Source organism: Gobius niger (assembly GCF_951799975.1).
Source record: "Gobius niger genome assembly, chromosome: 7".
Classification (NCBI taxonomy): domain Eukaryota; kingdom Metazoa; phylum Chordata; class Actinopteri; order Gobiiformes; family Gobiidae; genus Gobius; species Gobius niger.
Genome location: NC_136858.1, coordinates 30,369,800 through 30,391,560, shown reverse-complemented (window position 1 = coordinate 30,391,560; position 21,761 = coordinate 30,369,800). Strand labels below are relative to the sequence as shown.

The following is a 21,761-nucleotide window of genomic DNA, read 5'->3' as shown; positions in this document are numbered from 1 at the left end:
GTACTTGGTGAGAAAAGTTTGCGGACCAGCAAAACACCGCATACGTACAGTCACTAATTAATTCTCTGTAGATAATTTAGTGTCACTTCGCCCAACACATGCCTGTTTTTGGATGATGGAAGGACACAGAATGTACACAGAAGAACTGCCAGTTGGCTTGAGAATTGAACCTTACAGTGACAACATAGCGATTTCTGCTCGTCTTACCCTGACAGAGCTCCGCATGCTGCCTTCGTCACTGTTAAAAGCCTCCACCTCCAGCACGTGGGAGCTGCTGGTCTCTCGGTCCAAAGCCCTGGGACCTCGCGTTATGAGTCCAGTCTGATTATTTATGCTGAACCACCTGTTACTGTTTCCTAGACGGATAAAAAATAATTAACAGCAAATCACATCATGGCCACACAAACTGGGAAGATTATGTAGACTGCTCTTACCATTGATGATCCTGTACAGAACTCTGCCATTCTCCCCCTGGTCTGCATCTGTCGCCTGCACCTAGAAATGGACATTTTTGCATGTCAGACATACGCTGTAAGTCTGTTGTTAGTGCCAGATACAGTATGTTTGGCATTTCGTCACACAAGTCAAATACAAATGCCAATATATATATAAAAAAAATGGGCACAAAAAAACTAAAACTATTAGAAACCCAAATTTCTAATACCTATGTTTACATTTCAGTTTTCTTTCTGAGTTGAAAAGCAAAATGACTCAAAACAGATTAATAACAAACAAATAAATCCCCAAACTGCTGCCTTTAATCCTTTTAACCATATCCCTGTTTAATCCTAACCTTAACCGGTTTAATCATTTAACTCATATTTATTATCACAATCATTAACATTACAAAAATCACCACGGCTTGACAAAAAAAATCGATGTCATAAACCATAAACCATATCCAGATGGACAAAATGTCGAGAAATAGGAACCCCCCTGCCAGATCCACAGGGAAACAAAGTAAAACAAATTAAATCGGTTTAGTTTTTCATTACGCATAAATTGGTTGTTACAATATCCAACATAGGTATTTGATTTTGTCTTCTGGCAGTGTAAAGCCCATAATTTCACGAAATGTAATCCTTCCAGGAGATTAACACTTCTGAGCACTTCCTGGCTGCTCAGCTCAGGGGGTTGCCACAGTAACCCCAGTTCTGTTTGGAAGAGAATTTCCAATGGCACAACTTCAGCGCTACTGTCCACCGGCAAACAGCCAAGAAAACAGAAAACAGGGGGGAAAACTCCAAACTTGGACAGACAGCAGGGCTCCTCAGACCTCTCCTGATAAATAGTGCAGTATGCTGGGCAGAGGCTGAATACTCGTGTCATGGCGCTCGAGTCCAGGGAGAGACAGAGCTGCTGGCATTGGAAGAGACCGCACTCCTCTGGGGACGAGTCAGAACCTGTGGCTGCGCTCTCAAAGTGAATATTCAATCACCTCCATGTGGCATAAAAACACCAGTCTGCAAGTGTGGTCAGGTAGGACACTGGAAAATATATGCACAGGTATCGGGATACCTCTGGGGGTGTCAGGTGAAGTGTAAGAATTCTTATAACCTTTGTAACGCATGGTAAGGTCAAATTTAGATTCTGTATCCACTGCCAGAGTATGAAAAGGTAAGTCTGCATTTATTCAATAACCTTACAGCCCTACATGCACACACAATTAGATACACCGCCAGAATGGGGACACACATTCATCCATATATTATAATAATAACAACAATATATTTTATTTATATTATTTACATTTCCAGGAAATCTCAAAGTGCTAAAGCAGGTGAATAAAATCAGAGGAAAACAAATGAACATTGGCACAATACAGCAAAACAAACACAATAAAATAAATAAATAATAATAATTAATGCCAACATGCAGCATCAGAAAATGTAGTTATTCCCAAATGCATTCATATACTGACTATTAAAGTATGACTCAGTGGTTAGGGAGTAAACCCCACTCCAGAGGCTGGACCTCAGCTCTGACTAGTACACACTGTTGCGTCCTTGGGCAAGACAACAAACTCATAATTGTGCTCACTGGTTTATGAATGAGAGTGTGCTTATGTAGCACCAAGTATGGAGTGAATGAATAATGCAATGTAAGGCGTCTTTGAGTGTCCAGAAAAGTGCTATAGAAAACCCGATGCATTATTATGTGAGAGCGAATGCCAGACAACAGATGCAAATTAGCCAAACAATCTGGCGTCTTCACATACTTGAGACTCACTCTGACGTGTTCATTAACATGCGCCGTCCCAACTAAATCCTCAAATAATAATGCGTCATGTACAACGTCTTCCCAAGCTGTGGCATTGTCGGTATAGTAAAGAGGGAAAATTCAGTCGAGTGATAGACCTTGACTTTAACAAGTTTTCAAAAGCAGCCATAGAATTGTTGGGGGAAGTCCAGAGTATTATTATTGAATGTGCAATGTTAATGTATTTTTGTAACCAGGGTCTACAGATAAAAAATAGCTATTTAATTATAATCTGGTGCATCTCTGTCTCCATGAACTAAATGCCTCTTCACATTGTGTCAAGATAAAAGATCTCTAAAGATTAAACTACAATAATCACTCTACTTTACAGGAGAGTGACAGCTTGGTATTTGGATGGAAACTGTATGGTGCAATAACATGGTATTTATGGACATGAATCAGGAAACATGCTGATTTCTCGGAAATTTCAAGGAAACAGAGCTTCAAAATGAATAATTCATATTCCTATTTCATGGCATATTTGTCGTACCATGTTTAATATTTTGTGTTCTTCAAATAGGATGACCTGTTTGTGTGTTTTTACAGGACACAAAGTGATAAACTGACAAGAAGACAAAATTAACGCAATCAAGTCATGGCCATATTATTGCTGTGCTGCAAAGTTGCAACCATTTAGCCCATTGAAAAAACAGTGCTTATCCACATTTGACACTTCTTAAAGTAAATGTGCTTTGTTAAATACGTTGAATACTTAAATATGCCATAATACAGTAGCACAGAAGCCCCTGTCAGCCTGTGCACTGTGTCCTGCGCTGCACCCCCCCCTCTTTGGAAGGAAAGGGGCCCAACTTCAGTCTCATTAGCTTTATAAAGAGATGTGAGGAGGGGAGGGGAGGGTGGCTGGACACAAGAGTGTGGGGGGTCAGATCGCTGAGTGATGAATGGGGAATTACACGCCAGACTGAACCATTGAGCCCAAAAACGGGGGTGCACAAACTTAAAGCCATTTTTTGTACAGAGAAGATAATGCTACTATAACCAAGCAGAACATGGGTGTTAGACTCTTGCTCACTATGCCTCACAATAACGAAGAAAAACATGACTTATTTAACTTGAGTTGAGCTAAAACAACAGAAAGGTATTGTCCTGTTGGTCGACTACATCCCTCTTGCACCGCTTTTATCGCCCCTGTCCCATCTTGGTCTTCAGCCTCTGGGAAAGTAGCACTTTAAGGGGGGAAACAAGTGTGGATTGGAGCCACCAAGCAAGTCTGACTCAAGTTACTGGAACAGAACAAGGTGCAAAACTGTGGGAGTGAGTATGTGTATTTGTTTATTTATTGTTTTTAGTTTTAGTTTGCTGCTACAAGAAACAGGCAATAATTCAGACTTTGAGACAGAAATTGTGATAGTCAGAGCAACAACATCCTGAAGTGAGAGCATTTTGTGTCTATGGGAACCTCCTTGTTTACCTTCCTTTTTTTGACTTTGAAATAATGTGGTTGGCGTTGTTCAACTACAGAACCCAACTGTGCAAAACGTTGCACAAAAACAATTTATGTTTTTTCTGTCATGAACTTTTCGGGAAATAATATGAACCAAAACAAAAAGTGATTAAGTTTGTTAAAACACAAAAAACTCACAATACTGTAACTTAAACTCCAAAACGATTGAATTCTGAAGTTTATCTGAAGTTTAACCGGTGTTAGAGAGTTTGACGTAAACAATAGAAGTTTTGGAGTGCGTGGGGATGCCAAGAAGTTAGTATAGCAGCCAATAGACACTGTCCCGTCATCGTGTCCTGGAGAAGCGACTCTACTCTAAGCTTCATGAACCCTGCGGAGGAAACTCATTTCGACCGCTTTTATCAGTGCTCTTGTCCGTTAGGTCTTGACCTACAACTTATCACCACAGCGGTTTTAGTTCCAACGTTGTTTGTGAAATAGTATCTCGGGCTTTTAAGCCAAGAAAAAGTGGTCTGCTGAGCCACACTCACTGGTCAATGAAGTGGTCTATGGACTGTGTACATATGTGTGTGTGTGAGACTCACTGACTAATGAACTGACGGTCTAACGAGCCATCCCCGCTCCACTGGCCTTTTCACAGATTTCCTGGCATTTGGTCTTAAAAATAATTTCACGTCCCAATGTGTTCCCCTTAAACCGATAAGCCATGCTTTGTCTCCGCTGAATTAAGGACGATGACATTTACAAATGTTACTGTGCTGAAGATGGGGGCCCGTGAAACGAAAGGGGGGGATAATTGGAGACCAGGCAAGAAGAGGTGGGTGCAGTGTATTTTACAAGGGCCATTTTAATAAAGCCAATTTGTTTTATATTGAGGAAAGCCTGTCAAGCATTTACTGTTGTGTAGACCTTGATTTAATAACTACATAATTGCTGTAAAGGCCAAACACTCGACACATGTGCACAGGCAGGCAGTGGTCCGGCGCGGACTGTACATGTGTGTGCAGGCCTATTACACATATGTTACATATGCTTACTCTGCTTGGTACAGCCACTGAGACACAAACACAGACAAGGCTTTTAGTGGTTTCAAAAGGTTGTTTTGAGCTGTAAATAACGGCAAAAGCTCACATTTCATGTTTATACATGACGATGGCCAGCTCTCCCAATGGAGCTTTAACTATTGGTGGACTTTACTAATTAGGGCTTTATTAGGGACAGGTACTGGGAGGTATACAAACTGGTTTTAGCCATTGGTTCTGGCAGCCAATTTTGTAATTGTATAATACTACATCTATTACCAGTAAAACCCATATATGATTAAATGTGTATGTGAAAACGACAGGCAGAAAGTGCTGCGCTGGATCAAAAAAGCATAATTTGCAGAAAGAACTACAGCTTATTTGGACAATAATAATCAGACTATTCTTCGTGCTCTGCTCTACAATGCCCTGTTAATAATTCACTGTGAGTCAATAAAAACTAGATCTGAACAGTGTCATCTTAATTGCTAATATTGGCAAAAAAAGATTTTGTAGAATATCTAATTCAATTATCTTGTGTCTTTTTCTCTAGGTCCTCAGCCAACATGAACACTACTGACCCAAACACCAACATCACATTCCCTATTTGGATAAACAACTCCACCCTGTCCGGCCTCCTCAACACCACCTTATCCACTTTTACCACCACCACCTCTCCCTCGGTTCCACTGCCTCCTTCTTACTCCTCGGACATCCACGACCCGGAGTTCACCATCATGATTGTCCTGGGCCTGTCCCTGTTGTTGGCCGGAGTAGCAGCCTTCGTGGTGGTGTGCCAACCCTCCAGACGGGACGGGGACTCGGACAGCTACAGCCACGAGGACAGTTTCCGGAGCAGGAACAAGTCGGGAGAGCCCCAACTCAAGCACTGGAAAAGGTTTGGGTCTTATCGCAGGTCGTTCAGTGTTTCCTTCCGGAAACCGCCTCACAGGAGACCACACGGACGCGAGAGTGTGAAACTGACGCAGCCACAAGCAGCGCAAAATCCACAGCAAGAAGTGAACGAGACGCAGCCGACAACGCCGTGTCTGTGCGACTACGTGACTGAAATATGACTGGTTTCTCCTTCAATCCTTTCCAAAGTGCATGTGTGTATAAAGCCTGCTCCTCCAAATCATGACAAACCAGCTACAATAAGGCACAACAATCAAGCCACATGCCTAACATACAACACCTTTCAAGTCTTCGGTATTTTTTAAAACAAAATCGAACTAATCCCTTACCAAATACGTCAGCGGATTTAACACCTGGACACTTTTTTCATTTATGACAAATAGGTTTACTTGCCTCTACTTGCTAAAAATGTTGGATGATTTGTTTTTCGCTCCACGTGTCCCTGGTCAGAACAATATGACTTTTTTTGAATACGAAAAGTGCTTTTTGAATTTATTCATTCAATATGTGTCATATAGATTTGCACAAATGGTGTCTTGCAATCACAAGATATTCTAAATTAGCAGATTGCGGCTAATTTGTAGCTGTCAGATCAAATGTACAGAATCAGTGATTAGAACAGGAAGTGTTCTCAAATAAATGTAGCTTATGTGAGTGCAATAATAACACCTTTGCCCTCAGTAAAGATAGCTAGTTAACTTTGTATATACCTTAGCACACGACATGCATCCTGAGCCAAACAATTATTTCTGACCGATTGTTGTTTATTTTTATGTCTTTCTTTGTTTTAATACTATGTTTTATGTTTAAAGGTGCATTATGCAACTTTTTAAGTGGGAAAAAAAGTGGATATTTGTGCGTATTTATCCTTGTAGTGACCCAGCGGCTGCATGATTGGTTAATTTCAATCAAGGTGGCCTTTCCAACGCTCCAGGATCAATTGTTTTGTAGGTTTTCTGGTGAGAGGGTCCGTCAGCAGTGAAAACCTTCCAAACAGCGCCCTAGAGACCACTGTGATGGAAAGTAAAGACCTCTCATACAGTCGCTGGGCCACTACAAATATCAACTTCTTTTTCACATAAAAAGTTTAGTTTAAGTTTGTCATCAGACAGTTGTGATGCTTTCATACCTGGAGGACACTGGTCCCGCGGGCCACAGTCTCTAAAACACTGGTCTCGTAGCTGTTTTGGAGGAAGATGGGTCTGTTGTCATTGACGTCTTGCACCTCCACGAACACTGTGGCCGTCCCCGTCCTCCTGCTGCCGGCCGGGCCGTTGTCTGGGAGAGAAAATCAATGTGGGCAATGATTTCTGTAGTAAATACTTGTTTGAATAAAAGTAACACCATCAAGAAGTCAAGAGAATATGTAAATTGTAAATAAAAAAAATGGAATGAAAAGCAAAGGGTAACGTTTATTCGAATCAGTCAGAATTTTTTTAAATTTTTTCTTAACAATTTGTATTTCCCCTTTTTGTCCACAATATTTTCTTCATAAATAAGTTTTGTTTGATTCAATACCTGATAGGACATGTTAATAAGACATAGTTTTAACCTCTTACTGCCTGAACAAAGCGCATTTCTCCAAAGCTTCTCGACTGGAGAGCAACATTATAATGCCTCATTTGAAAGCTAAGACTTGATCATAACTTTTTTCATCACGTTTTCGCTGCGTTGATATAAAAAAATGATTTTTTTTGTCATGTTGTCATTGTTTTTTGTTGCTTTTTTGTCGTGTTTGCCATGTTTTGTCACGTTTTTCGTTGCTTTTCCAGCACGTTTTATGTCGCTCTTTTGTTTTTGTCATGTCTTTAATGTATTTTTGTTTTGTTTTTTGGTCTCATTTACGCGACATTTCTGTCACTTTTTTGACGAGTTTTTGTCCCTTTTTGTGGCTTTTTTGTTGCTTTTTCATTGCTCTTCCTCATAGCTTTTTTGCCATGTTTTCGTCACATTTTTGTCACTTTCTTGATGTTTTTTTTAAGCTGCTAGATTTGGATAAAGCCAAACAGTGGAAAATGCGCTCGGTTCAGGCAGGGGGTAAGAGGGTAAATGCTTAAGTACTGTAATTACTAAGATGCCGCACAGAAAATGCGGTCCGGCCGTACATGAAAAAGAGATTTAGAAATGCATTAGGGGCTTCTCTAAAGCTACACTGATTTCCATACGTCTGTGGTGCATGTACAAAATTAAGTAGTTGCTTAAAATTGAGACAATCCCCTAAATAGCGTTGATGTCTTTGTTTGCTGGAAAATGGGCCACTAATTCTGTCGCCTTGCACAGTTTTACATGCTCTGGGCCCGTTCTCGCCTCTGAGCCGTTTCCAAAACAGGAAAACCTCAGACTTTTTGTTCTTTCTTTTCAAAAAGGAACAAAGGCTGTTGAGCAACGTTCTGAAATCACTCCGAAATGAGAAGCCCAGTGTTTTCATCATTGTCTTACAACGAGGGGGGACTTTGAAGATGACAAACAAACGAGGTCTATTATCATAAATACGGTTGTGAATTGAATATCAAAACAGAGAATAAATGAGTTTTGCCTTGATCCAAAATAAACTCACCTATAGCCTCCACGATCAGAGTGTAAGACGCCTGCGTCTCTCGGTCCAGGCCAACCACGGTCCGGACGATCCCATCTCTAAAGCCAACGCTGAATTTACCGTCCTGATTACCTCCTGTCAAAGGAAAAACACATCGCAGTTACAAACGAGTTAGAAATGAATTCAGACGCAGTTTACAGCATAGTAATGACATGGTAATAGCACAGAAACTATCAACAGGCAAAGTATTGCATTATGCAGCCCTGTTTCCATTTTATTACTAACCATGGGAATTAGAGTCTGGGTAAGGGTTAGTTAAATTATCATAAAATAAATTAGTGTCCTGTTTTAATGTATTTATAGCAATTACCATGTTGTTAGTGTGCTCCAAAGTAAAGTGTGACTTTTAATTCATGCATCCAAATAGCACAGTGAAAAAAAACTAATGGACTTGGGCTGCCTCTAGAGCCAACTTACATTTCCATAATAATTACAGGTTGAAAAATCTGTAGTTGTGTAATAGAGAAAGAAAAATAGTATATTTTAACCTCTTTTAACCTCACTTTAACCTTTTTCTCCAGTTCAGTTTTACCACATCTAAATGCCTATCGTAACGCCTTATTTGAAAGCTAAGACCTACAAAACAAATCTAAACAAATCTTTTTCCTTGCATTGTTGCTGTTTTTTTTTGCGTTTTTGTCACTTTTTCATTGCTTTTATGTCACTTTTGTTGTGTTTTTGTCACTTTCTGTTGTTCTTTCGTGGCTTTTTTGTTGCATTTGTCAAATTTTTGTCATTTTTTTGTCATTTTTTTAAATCACATTTTGGTCACATTTTTTGTCATGTTTTTGTCATGTTTTGTCACTTTTTGTCATTTTTTCATCCCTTTTTTGTCATTTTTTTGTCAATTTTTTTGGTCATTTTTTGGTCATTTTTTTGTCATTCTTTGGTCACATTTTTGTCCTTTTTTCGTCACATTTTTGTCATTTTTTCGTCACATTTTTTGGTCCCTTTTTCATCACATTTTTGTCCCTTTTTCATCACATTTTAGTAATTTTTTCATCACTTTTTGGTCACATTATTGCCACTTTTTCGTCATGTTTTTGTCATCATTTGTTGCGTTTCCATCCTCATTTTTGTTGCTATTTTGACACTTTTTTCAAGAAGCTTCAGATTTGGGTAAAACCAAACTGAACAAAATACGTTCGGTTCAGGTGGGGGTTGAGAGGTTAATAGTCTGCAGCATTCAACCTGTTGCAGATTGATATGTCGACATTGTGGACCAAATCCCAAACTAATGAAGTGGATTTTCAGTAAATACTTCTTTTGAAAATAGTGAAATAGCTATAGAGAAAAATGCCTTGTTTACCTTTGAGATTCCACATTTTACAGTCCCCCCATTATCTGCTGGAAGTTTGCATCCCTACACTGGACACGCTTGGACAACTGGTACGAAGACACTGTGAGGTCTGACCTGTGATGAAGTAGCTGAGTTCTGCGTTGAGCCCCGTGTCGTTGTCGGTGCAGAGGAGGCGAGCGACGATGTGGTCCCGGGGCACGCTCTCCTTCAGGGAAACATTATAGAGACGCGGGCTGAAGGTGGGAGTCTCATCGTTCACATCCAGGACTGACATGAGCAGGACACGCAGAGACAGGCGGGGGTTAGACATGGACAGGGGTGCGCAAGGACAGAAACATTGGGCAAAGCAAATCTAGAAACGCAGGTGTAATGAATATGAAGTATCAGCAGTCGACCACAAAACAAATCCTGAGCTTCTGAACAGTTTTTTTTACGCATCACTGAAAAATATTAGTTACACTTACTTGTTATTACTTATAACACTGTTTATATATTCAAGGTTATTTCATTCTTTCTTTTCTTTTTTTTCTTCCAATTTTATAGTTAATTCCAATGTCAATTTTAAGCAGCAACACATAGAAAATTTAGCTAGGTAATGTGTATTGTAATAGTTCACTTTGTTAGTTCACCTACATTTACAAATATTGGATGATTTCAGTATTAAACAGTAAATACACTGTCAATATTTTCTTATTTTACAGTACCCTTGATTCATTGTACCTAATTAAACTTTGTACAATGTAATGTGCTCTGTAACAATGTGTAATAACTCGTACCTATGGGCTAGATACACAATGGAATAATATGTATTTGTAGTCTGTACATAGTGTACTAAGAAATAACTCTAACCCAAACCTTAAGCCCTAACCCTAAGGGTCTCGTGTCCTTTAAAAATTATTGATTGATTGTTTATTCCGAGTTCAATGTACATTACAGATATACACATTTCCACTTCTTTCCATATATACATACATAGCCAGTAGCAGGGCAATGCACAACAACCCAACAAAGTACTAATACAAGTTATTCCATTGTGTATCTAACCCAGGGGTGCCCAAACTTTTTGTCTCCGAGGGCCAAAATGAAAAAGTGCCTCTGAGTCGCGGGCCAAACACGGCGATGTCAAGCACATATAACTGCAAATTATAAAGTTACTTTATTTTATTTTTTTGATAGCCTACATTTGCATTTGTTTCTATCCATGTAAATAATATGCTATATTAAAACAAATGGTAACTCTGGCAAAAGCCTAGCTTTAGTAGAAAAAAAATCAACCATTGTAACAATTTAGTGCAAAAAAAAAAAAACACCTGTATCTACAGCACCCACAGTAACTTTACCTCATTTGTTAACTGAAAGAAAATGCCACATTAAATTATTTTGAAAGTGTATGTTCAGCATCAATTCTTTTATAAGTCAGTTTTTAACATATACTGATGTTTATGTCAACAGCCTTTGCAATAAAAAGCTGAAAAACTGTGAAAATTGATGCTACAACGCTCTGTAATTGATAAATACCAAGACACCACAACAGTGTTTCCTTAACTTTGTGAAAGGAGAGAAACAGCGCCCCCAATTTGACGCTGATGGTCAAAGAGTGTACTGCATCCATATTTACCATTGAGAATGAATGGAAGAGAGTTAGTATTAACCACAGGCAGCGCAAAAGTAGGTCACCCTCTGGCGGGCCAACAGAATTGTTTCGGCGGGCCAAACTTGGCCCGCGGGCCCCACTTTGGGCACCCCTGATCTAACCCATGGTACACGTTGTTACAGATTGTACTAAATTTAGTTAGGTACAATGTATCATAATACGGTAAAATTAAGTGATACCGAAAATAATCTTGGGACCCCCAGCTCTGTGCATCGTGACCCCACCCCCCCAGGAGTCCCTGCCCCTGCTGAATCCCTGGTGTGTTCCAGTGCCAATTCTTTGGATGGGACCCCAAAAATCTCACACAAATAACTTGGGACCCCAATTACATAAAGTTATTGGGGAAAAAAAACATTTTCAAAAATCAAGTTGTATTTAAACGGTTCATTTTGGATATCTGAAAATATTTCTCAAATTATATGATGTTTTACACTAAAAAATATAAATAAAAAATATACTAAATTTTTCTTTTTATTTCATCTTGAAATCATTTGGGGACCCCCACCCAAGGCCTTGCGACCCCCGAGGGGTCCGAATCCCCAATTTGGGAACCACTGGTGTATTCAGTTCAGTTTGCTCAGACCTGTTGTGTAGCCATATACATTTAAAATGCAGTTTAGAGCGATGCATACTGCAGAATTATCAAGAATATCAGAATATCAACTGGAATAGATTATGTGAAATCCATGCATCTGATTGCTGCGTGCTACCAGCTGATTGTGACCAAATTGTGTTGTATTGTATTGTTGCATCCTGAATAGTAGCAGCACATGAGCAGTTTACAAAATAGGACCACGGTGGTGAAAGAACTACAAAAAAATAAAATGGTTTTCCCCCGGCTTTGAGAGCTGCTCACCTGACACAGTGAGGGTGGAGGTGGCGGTGCGGGGGAACTTTCCTGCGTCATACGCGATGATCCGGAGCTGGTACTGCCCGATCTGCTCCCGGTCCAGAACGGCTGTGGAGGTCAGGACGCCTGTGGTGGTGTTCAGGAAGAAGTCCAGGCGAGGCATTCCCATCTGCAACGACATCGTGATCTGACCATTCCTGTCCTCATCGGGATCGTCCACCAACACCTGCACAGGAGGAGACAGCCAGGAGTGAACTACTTTTTCATCACTTTTCATCTGTAAACAACACTTGATATACACAACAGCAGTACTTTACTCTATAGCACAGCATAGTAATGTTGAAAAAGCATGGTAAAGCATCTATGGATCAATTCACCTTATAAACAGAGGATCCAATGGGCAGACCCTCGGGTACCTCCGCCACAAAGGGGAGATTGCGAAACGTGGGGTCATTGTCATTCAAATCCTGCAGATTGATGAATACTGTGGTGCTGGACGTTGCCTGCAGTGGAGGGGTGCCACCTAAAGAGGGCATCAGAGAGACACATAAGGCGGAGCACATCTGTCTCATGGTCAAGCGAGTTTATTAGAGCCATGAAAAGTTTCACGGTCAACATAAAACTTGTCGGATTAGGTCAGGAAAGTGGGCTAATAGTTGAGGAATGATAGACTCCACTCTCAGAAAAAACAAAACAAGTTACTTAGCTTGTATATTTTACCAAACAAAGTGTAATATCATGACCATTAACTGCGAGGTGAATCAAATAGAATATCTTTTGCTTTCATTTTTGCAAGATTTTTGCCTCCTAGGCTAAATTATAAAGCACAGCACAGAGTGAAAGGAAAGAGACATTCAGCTACTTTTTTGGAGCCAAAACTGAACCCATAACACTGAGGACAGAACAGTGTACTGCCATGTCTTTATCTTTATCTTTATTATGGATCTCCATTAGTTATAACTAATGAGACAATAACTATTCTTCCTGGGGTCCACATAAAACAACGACACCAACATGTACAATAACACACTAGTCCATAATCTAAACAAAAGTAGGTTACGCTGACATCATCAATTACAAGTACATGAAGACTATTAGCAGTATACACTATTTCTTATAATTTCTTAGTGGTTTGCAATGTTATTCTACGCAAAATGAGGGCAATATTAGTGATTTTGACAAGGGTCCAAATGTAGCGGCTAGACAGCTGGCTCAGAGCGGCTCCAAAAGTAGTTTTCCTGGTCTGCAATGGTCGATATCTGTCAAAAGTGGTGCAGAGAAGGACCAAGGGTGGAACTAAAATGTAAGGATGGTATTTTAAAATGCTACTGTGATGAATTATGTATTTCTCTTGGCATTATGAATGTTGTCTTGCACTAAGAAGTTAACTACATCATTTGACAATATGCAATACAATGATCCTATAGTTTGGTAGATATAGAGAAGGGATTGTCCATAGCTAAAATATGGGGCGCAGAAAGAGTTTTGAAGCCACCCCAAATCCATATGCAAAGGAAGTTAAACAGGTTAATATAGGGAAAAAAAAAAGTCGAAATATTGGGCATAATAGGATCTAGAACTGTCAGGTGGTTCTCCACATCACGCCTAATCGTAGCATATCTTTTCAATTACACGAGCACATTTGCGCAGTGATTTTGTCAAGCCCCGTATTTGCCTGAACACTTACGGTCGACTGCTGAGATGATAATCGTCCTCATGAGTGCGGCGTCTCTCGGGTTGGCGCTCTCGCGGTCCAGAGTGACTCCACTGGTGCGGATCTTCCCGTTGTTCCGGTTGATGGTGTAAAAGGGGTTTTCTGGGCTGATGCTGTACACCACTGTCCCGTTGTCGCCGTTGTCGGGGTCATAAGCGAGCACCTGGAGGAAACAGAGGAAGAGCTTTAGTTTTGTCATCCTTGAGAGTTTTACTTTTTATTATTACTACTTTTTGTTGCCTAAAAAGCTTATCTTTTTCCCGTTTATTTGCAAGGGATTATTGATTGTTTTTTTTATCGTGAATATGCAGTGGTTTGTAAGAACAGACTGTCCATGTAATTATAAAACATATTCATCAATCCTGAGCTTGCTGGCTAGTTAATGTTAGCATTACTGTGACCCTGAAAAGTGACCCTAAAAGTTGTGAAAGTTGAATAAACTCATCCCTGTGAAGAGTTGGGATGTTAGAAAGGTAGGGAATGAGTTTGGAGCACAACTAACATTTACTTCGCTCCCTTACATTGTTGTAAACAAACAAAAAAACAAAAAAAAAGCAAGTATTGGGCCTTTAAAGTGACAGTCTATAAAATTCCCCTTCCCCTCTAATGGAACATTCACAGGAAATCTCGACTCATTGATCAAACTTATGGCACCGGGGGATTCTGATTAGTTGCTTAGAACAGCAAAGGTTGGACTTAACAAAACATAACATTATTTAAAGGGCTAGATGCAAGTTTGTCATTTTATACTCACTACTGCCACCTCAGGTCTTATGTGTAACTGCAGGTTCTACATTCAGCTCGTGCATGACAGCACTTCGGACCCGAATTAACAACTTTTTGAGTGACAGTGCAGGATTTTAGAGGCAGTTGTGGCAAATAGGTCTGGGCTCATTCTACACATTAGGACATGGCTGAAACATGTAGAGGGAGGAAAATACATCATTTTAACATTTTTAAACTCCGTATAGTCCCTTTAATATTACTTATGTTACGTTAAACTGATGACCCAGGCGGGCAATAACAAGCAACCTATAAAATATGTAAACCATTTAACCTCTCAACCCCCACCTGAACAAAGCACATTTTCTCCAGTTTGGCTTTACCTAAATCTAAAGACGTGCTGAAAAAGCAAACACACGACTAAAGAGAGATTAAAAAGCAACCAAAAAGTGACCAAAACATAACAAGAAAGCTATAAAAAAAAGTCACAAAAATTTGATGTTACGAAAATGCAAAAAAAAAAAAACCCAAACACTTCAAACACTTCCAAAATGTGACAAAAACTGGTGGCCTATAGGCTCTAAGCTCCAGTCAAGATGCTTTTAGATTTGGGTAAAAGTGGACGGGAGAAAATGCACTCGATTAAGAGGTTAAACTTAAAATGCCGATGACCCTTTAGGGAAAAAAGAACAAATCCAAATACAGCCAGTGGTACATATACCGCAGCTTGAGGACCACTGCTCATGAGTGCGGGGTGGACGGTCAGACACAGCCACAGTTAAAGTAGTGATAATTACCACAATTTAGCACAGTAATGGCTGATGTAAAGGCAGCAGCCCAGTCCAGTCCCAGCCCTAGAGCGATTGTAGCTCCTTCAGAAATCACTCTTGCATCCATCAGACACAGAGAAAAATGGCCCCGTCTTTCCTCTGTCACAAAGTGCCGATGGATAACGAATGTATGAGGCCTCCAGCTCCGCAAAAACTCCGGCGGATTTTTAAAGAGCTGATCAATTATTCACATTCCTGACTGAATATTGCTGGAAACTGGTTAATTGGTCATTAGAGGAACAAAGGTTTTGCAGGTGTTTAATAATTAAGGGACATGTTAGGCGGGAGTCTAGCGGAAGCATTGATCGCAAAGACAAAGGTGTGTGATAAAAGATGTGGCGAGGAGACTGACCAAAGCCGGACCAAATAATCAATCCCAAGGAAAGCTACAGAACAGAGCACATTAGAAGAAGGGAAAGTATATCAACCTTTTTCCTATTGAACTCTGGCCCATAGCAAAGGAACTATCGGATATAAAGGATCCTGTATTATAGACCGTGTACTCTGTGTGTAGCGGAAATGCCTGAAGGAGCTTAACGATGTGAGAGAACTAGTCTGGCTTATTGATTTACTGCAATTTCATGCATATAGGTCAGCACACCTTAAAACAAACCTATGAATAGAACTGACAAAGCTATAGTTATAAGATTAAGGTGCACTTAATTGAAGTTGGCATAGTTTTTTGCAAGATGGCATCTGCAAAAGGTAGAAACTGGACTTGGATGTGAAAAAAGAAATGTGTGGATGAAATGTAGGGCTGCTCAATATATCTCAAAATTCTTGTATTCACTTCATTAGGTGATACACACTCTCCCTAAGAAACCACAATACTGTATATTGTAAAGGCATGGGGATCTACATTGGGAAATACAAAGATTTAATGCCTAGTAGCCTAAAGCAGAGAAAACGTTTAAATCAATTTTAGCCTTGTTTTGTTCTCGATTTAGTATTATTTTCTCTTGGTTTGACACAAACTTGATAAGAAAATAAAAAATACAATTAGCCTGCAAGTTTTGGTTTAAATTTGATTGAGTTATCACTTGATCGCATAAATGCATCAAGCAATTTTTTCTTAGATTGTGAAGCACAAAAAACATTAAGTTGCTGTAAAACTAGCTTGGTCGAGGTCTAGCTCTAATCAAGTAGTCACATTCTAGTTTTTAATCAGCAATCCATATACTTAGAAGGACAATAGATTTATACCACTCTTTACGAGATCCTCAAAGTACCTGCCTTTCATAAGCCACACACATACAAGGTAGCAGAAGTGTCTTGCCCAAGTGCACAATAACAGTATGAAATGTCAGTGGGTGACAGTGAGTGGGCTGCTCTCTGGTAAGCAAACATTTTCACCTATTCAAACCAGTGTATGGAGTTTATTGGCTTTTTCACCCACCTGCTGGCATTGACTCATCTGCATACAAATAGTATGGTTTTAAAATGGTCAAACATTTGTCAAGGCCGAGAACCACTTGACTAAACTCTCCTTTTTCTATTGGAGCCCTGTCCTGAAATGTTACAGACAGCGCAGTGTACAATGTAAATGCCTGCAGTGGGATAGAGGTGCTTGGAGATTTGAGAGGGCTGATCCCTGCTCTGGGCACGGCAAACAAATTCCCCGGCTCGCTGGACAGCTCCAGGTAGGACGCAGCGGGTTGCCTCTCGTCTCCATGGAAACGCAGGACTGGACCGGGGCGAGACTGGGGGCAATTACAGGTCTGCAAGGCTGGGTGGGCCAATTTATTGAAAAACTGGTTCAAGGGGGGCACCCAGTGTCTGTGCAGTGGGGGTGAACAGTCACAGTCACTGTGCATTACTTAAGTATATGCATACGGCTGCACCAAGGAGGACCTCCCTGAAACTGTCCCAGTATTTAGCGACAAGATCGTGAGTCCCTTTTTTACCAATTTACCAACAGTACTGGAAAACTGAGAAACAGAGAGCCTGATATTTTGACAGTGTGGACTAAAATGGTGTAAAAAACAGTTCAGAGTTTGGTCTCTCATTAACTAAAGGCCACAGCGCAGCCTCATTCACATGTCAGATTTGCACCACCAACACATTTCTAATGATAAATCTGGTGCAACACACTATAAAATGGCATGTGCTAATTTTAAGCAAATTACTTAGTCAATCAAGCTCAGAGTGTCATTTTATATTGTTCTATTGAATTGTGGGCACATGGAAGGAGTAGTAAGCTCTACTGAAATGAAATGATACAAGAAGCATCACCATCACAATGCATATCATGCATATTGTCCATGCAGGACACTTTTGGGCTAAAACAGATTGAAACTATCACACATGTAGCATCAAGTAACAACCGGATCATCTATTCATGAACTCATCTCCATCCATAATATTATTTGAATACATTTTGAATGTCAGCAGTTAATAATACTGTAATGTATCAAGAACAATGGGTCTAGTTACAATTCACAAAGGCTACAATTACGCCACAACACTAGAGTAAAGGTTTTGACAATTTAAATAATATTATTATACGGCTCTTCACAACGTAAGTAGAACGCTCCGTTGATTTGAATGGGATTTCCCAACGTTCTACCGGTCATATTTTCTGATAAAGGACCTCTGAAAAAAATAATGACCGCTGCCAATCGCAACGGAGTTCGTGCTTTCATATCACTCCGCGCGTACGTAGTAGCGGACACTATCCCCAGTCACTGCGAGAGAAGTTGGGGGAATTGCTCGTGAAGTTAGCGTGAGTCTGACTTTCAACTTACCCAGAGATTCGCCACCATTCCTCCAACTGCGCCTTCAACTAAGTAGCTAGGCTAGCTACTAGCCTTGCTGCTTCTAGCCTAGCAAAACGTTGCCGAGCAACGCGCAAACTTTTGGGAACTATTTGTCGCGGAAGTCATTAAATAAACCTTTCGACCTTCATAAAAGTGTACAAAGTTTATGTTGTGTGTGTTCAGTTGGCAAATGGCCGTATAATAAGCGGGATAATGTTCAGGGCGAAACAAGACCCCTCCGCTTCGTGTCGGGGTCCGGTTCGCCCTGTCGGTGCTTATTTTCCCGATAATGACCAGCGTTCTATACATTATCCCTTACATAAACTTGAAAATGTGGCCACATAATAAACGTGCCAAAGCCAGAGCTAACAGCTTAATAGAAGCGTTACAATCTCTATGCATTGCTCGAGTGTCTGTGTCGGCCGGAGGACCTCTTAAACTAACACAGATTGAATCTGTCCCAGCATTTAACATCCATTAACACCTAGATCCACTCCTACCCTTTTCCTCTCCTTGATAATTTCTGCAAGTAGCTTCCAAAGATCTGCTCTTCCTTCCTTTCCTCGCTAGCAGCTGAATAATCGTCTATGCATATGACTCTGGGCTACGTTTTAATTAGCAGTCGGACTCCCTTAATTTAACTCGCTGACGTCTCCTTAATTAATGGACAATCAGGGCTTAATTACCAACAACACACAGCCAAAGACACCAGCAGGACAACGGGCGGGTTTGGGCTAACATTACTGTGTTTACTTTGCGGTGACCTATGCAATTATGTGAAGCGAGCGGAGATACTGGATGAGAAGCCACATAGATTTAACCTTCACTAAGTACTTTACATCATTTTTTTTTGGGACTGCAGATCATTATGAATAATGCATACACTGTTAAATGTGCTTATAAGTTCTTTTCAGATTAAGAGCACCCGTTGACTGTATCAGTGTCACATTTTGGAACGATTTTCAACGCATAAAGGTTTTACATTGTCATTGGTTGCGGTAAATAAGCAGAGCATTAGCCAACTCACCGATATAACGTCAGTGTTTATCGGACTCTTTTCCACCACATTGGCGAAGTACGGCTCGTCTGGCCACTTGGGGGCGTTGTCATTGATGTCCAGGACTGTGATATTTACCTGTGCAAAGAAGAGATGTTTTACTTGAGGGTATTTTACATAAAGTTGCTCCTTGCGCACAGTACAAGTTTATAAGGTACACATATTTATAAGTCACTATAGTACCACAAAGCTTTTACTACAAGCAAGGACTTAATAGAGGAATAGGATTTTGGTCGTGAGAGAAAGTAAATAGGTGTTGATTCTCAGCCTGATCTCTTAAAGCATCCTAAAAAAACTGGTTTAAAGTCACAAATTACCGTACAGTAACATAATACAGTAAAATGGAACAGTCTTACTCAGGTACATCACAGCATTACTGTATGTTCTGGATCAGACTGTCAGAGAACCCAACTCCTCGGTTAGAGGATGACCTTCTTGTCCCAGAGTGCCGTCTCCATTAAAAGAGTTTTCCTAATTTATGATTTATTTAATGATAAACAACCCATGATTATAAAGGGTTTTTAACAAAGAGGTCTCACTCTACGGACTACATCAAAGAAAAATGGGAAAATGAAGGTCATTTTTCAATATCTAATGAAGAATGGTTTGATGTATTTGAATCTTCTTGGAAATGTACAAATTCCCATAAATGGCGAGAGTTTAGCTGGAAGTGCTTGGTGCGCTTTTTCCTAACACCAAGACAAAAGGTACACTTTGGCACAGGTACAGCCAATTGTTGGAGGTTGTGTGGGTCCCGGGAAGCAGGGCATTGGCATATATTTTGGGATTGTCCAAAGATTAAACCCTTTTGGCTTGAATTTCATAAAGCTTTAACTAATATATTTAGGATCAATAACATACCACTACAGTTTCCCACAATTTTTTTGGCAAATTTTGACAATATGCATGGACATGAAGATAAATACCTGTTTAGTATTTTGACAGTAGCAGCCAAAAAGGCGATAACAAGATGCTGGCTCCTTCACGGGCCCCCTACGATGTCGGAGTGTATAAACATAGTGAATGAGATTTACATAATGGAATCTATTACATTTTCAATTCGCCTTAAAAAGGATACTTTTGTCAAATTATGGAGCAAATGGGTTAGATATATTCAGCCCTTACGACCAGATTTTGTCGAGGTTAGAATGTAGATCATTTTATTTTATTTTTTTATTTTTATCCCCCTTCTGCATTTTTTTTTTTCTTCTTTAATATATATATAAATATATATATACTCTTATGACCATCTATGCATGCGGGTTATTTATCTCTCCCTACTTGTTCAGTGTTATTATTATTATTTTTTAATTATTGTTATTTATTTATTTATTTATTTTTTTCCTTTACTTTTTGTGCAAAAAAGAAAAGAAAAGTGGATTATGTCTGGACATGTCTTATTGTTAACATATTGTTATGCCCCACTTTTTGAAAAATAAAGAATAAAAAAAAAAAAAAAAAACAACCCATGATTGAGCGATGGCCACACATAGAAATTGTGGTGTTTCAAATATTGCTTTAGAAATATAATCATTTGAAAGTTAAAATGCCCTAGAGCAATTATAAAATGCCTCAATCGATACCATTTGCAATTATAATTATATACAATTTGAATAAAACTGTAGATGGACTGGATGTAGAACGTATGTAAAATGTTTTTCATCAGGCTGAGTGTGCTGTGCTTATAAGGCATGGGAAAGTATAATAGAATATGTATCTTGGCATAATTACGTTGAACCATGAACATTTATTTCTATTGAGTCTTAGTCATTAGCAGTGAGGATAATCGGACCCGACAGGCTGCAGAGGGATGATTGACAGATGAGGGGGTTACCGTGGCGATGCCGGTTTTCTGCTGAGGCCCAACTCCTCCGTCCACGGCTCGAACGATGAGGATATACTCGGCCTTCTGCTCGCGGTCCAGGAGGGCTGTGGTCGTGATCTCACCTAAAAACACAGCGGGACAAGTTATTCACATCCTCCTTCTCTTCAGTGAATCATTTCTGACTTTGGAGAGTTAAAGATTTCATTTTCTATTTAATTAGGGAAAGAAGGTACTAGCCTGTGACTGGTCTCACTTGTCCATAAGTTCACCAACAAAGGACGAGTTTCAAGTCACGTGTCAAATAAACTGAGTTGGTCGTGGTAGAGAAGGGATTTTCCAATATCGTCAACTGGAACGTTGTTTGTGGAGTTTATAGACGTCAGCGGCAATGTGAGTAAGTGTGCTTCACTATATCGTTGTTTACGAGCCGCAACAAGCGGTGACATTAGCTTTTGATATGTTCTGATATCATTGTGCGTTTAGTACAGTGGTGAGAAAAAGCGAGTACATTGTTTGGAATTTCTAACATTTCTGCCTAAATTGGTCACTAGATGTGGTCTGATCTTCATCAATATTGCAGGAATGATTAAACAGTGTCTGCTTAAACTAACACCACCCAAACATTTACATTTGATCAAATTTTTATTGGCCACACCATGTAAACATTCACAGGAGAGCATGGAATAAGTGAGTACACCGCCTGAATCTCACTAAACTGTAGCATTTTTGCAAAGGAGATATTATTGCTGCAAAAGAAGGATCAGCTAGCTAATTAATACAGGGGTTCACTTACTTATTCCAAGCATGTTGTGAATGTCTAAGGTTTTTTTGCTA

General features: G+C 39.8%; 2 protein-coding genes across 2 annotated transcripts in view; one reads left to right on the top strand and one right to left on the bottom strand.

Annotated features, from left to right (window-relative positions):
- The window catches only part of cdh23 (cadherin-related 23), a 255,286-nt gene that overhangs the window by 54,726 nt on the left and 178,799 nt on the right, over window positions 1–21,761 (bottom strand). Inside the window, exons 20-29 of the mRNA XM_079559815.1 lie at window positions 20,937–21,049; window positions 19,073–19,180; window positions 13,710–13,899; window positions 12,400–12,545; window positions 12,029–12,248; window positions 9,633–9,785; window positions 8,180–8,293; window positions 6,752–6,900; window positions 435–495; window positions 208–356 (exon numbers count right to left, since the gene is read on the bottom strand). Of these exons, the coding sequence (XP_079415941.1) occupies window positions 208–356; window positions 435–495; window positions 6,752–6,900; window positions 8,180–8,293; window positions 9,633–9,785; window positions 12,029–12,248; window positions 12,400–12,545; window positions 13,710–13,899; window positions 19,073–19,180; window positions 20,937–21,049 (1,403 nt within the window). The remainder of the gene's footprint in view (window positions 1–207; window positions 357–434; window positions 496–6,751; window positions 6,901–8,179; window positions 8,294–9,632; window positions 9,786–12,028; window positions 12,249–12,399; window positions 12,546–13,709; window positions 13,900–19,072; window positions 19,181–20,936; window positions 21,050–21,761) is intronic.
- Window positions 3,385–6,029, top strand: LOC306965405 (uncharacterized protein). Its single transcript, XM_079559804.1, has 2 exons — window positions 3,385–3,534; window positions 5,261–6,029. The coding sequence occupies exon 2, from the start codon at window positions 5,274–5,276 to the stop codon at window positions 5,781–5,783; it is 510 nt and encodes a 169-aa protein (XP_079415930.1). The 5' UTR covers window positions 3,385–3,534; window positions 5,261–5,273; the 3' UTR covers window positions 5,784–6,029.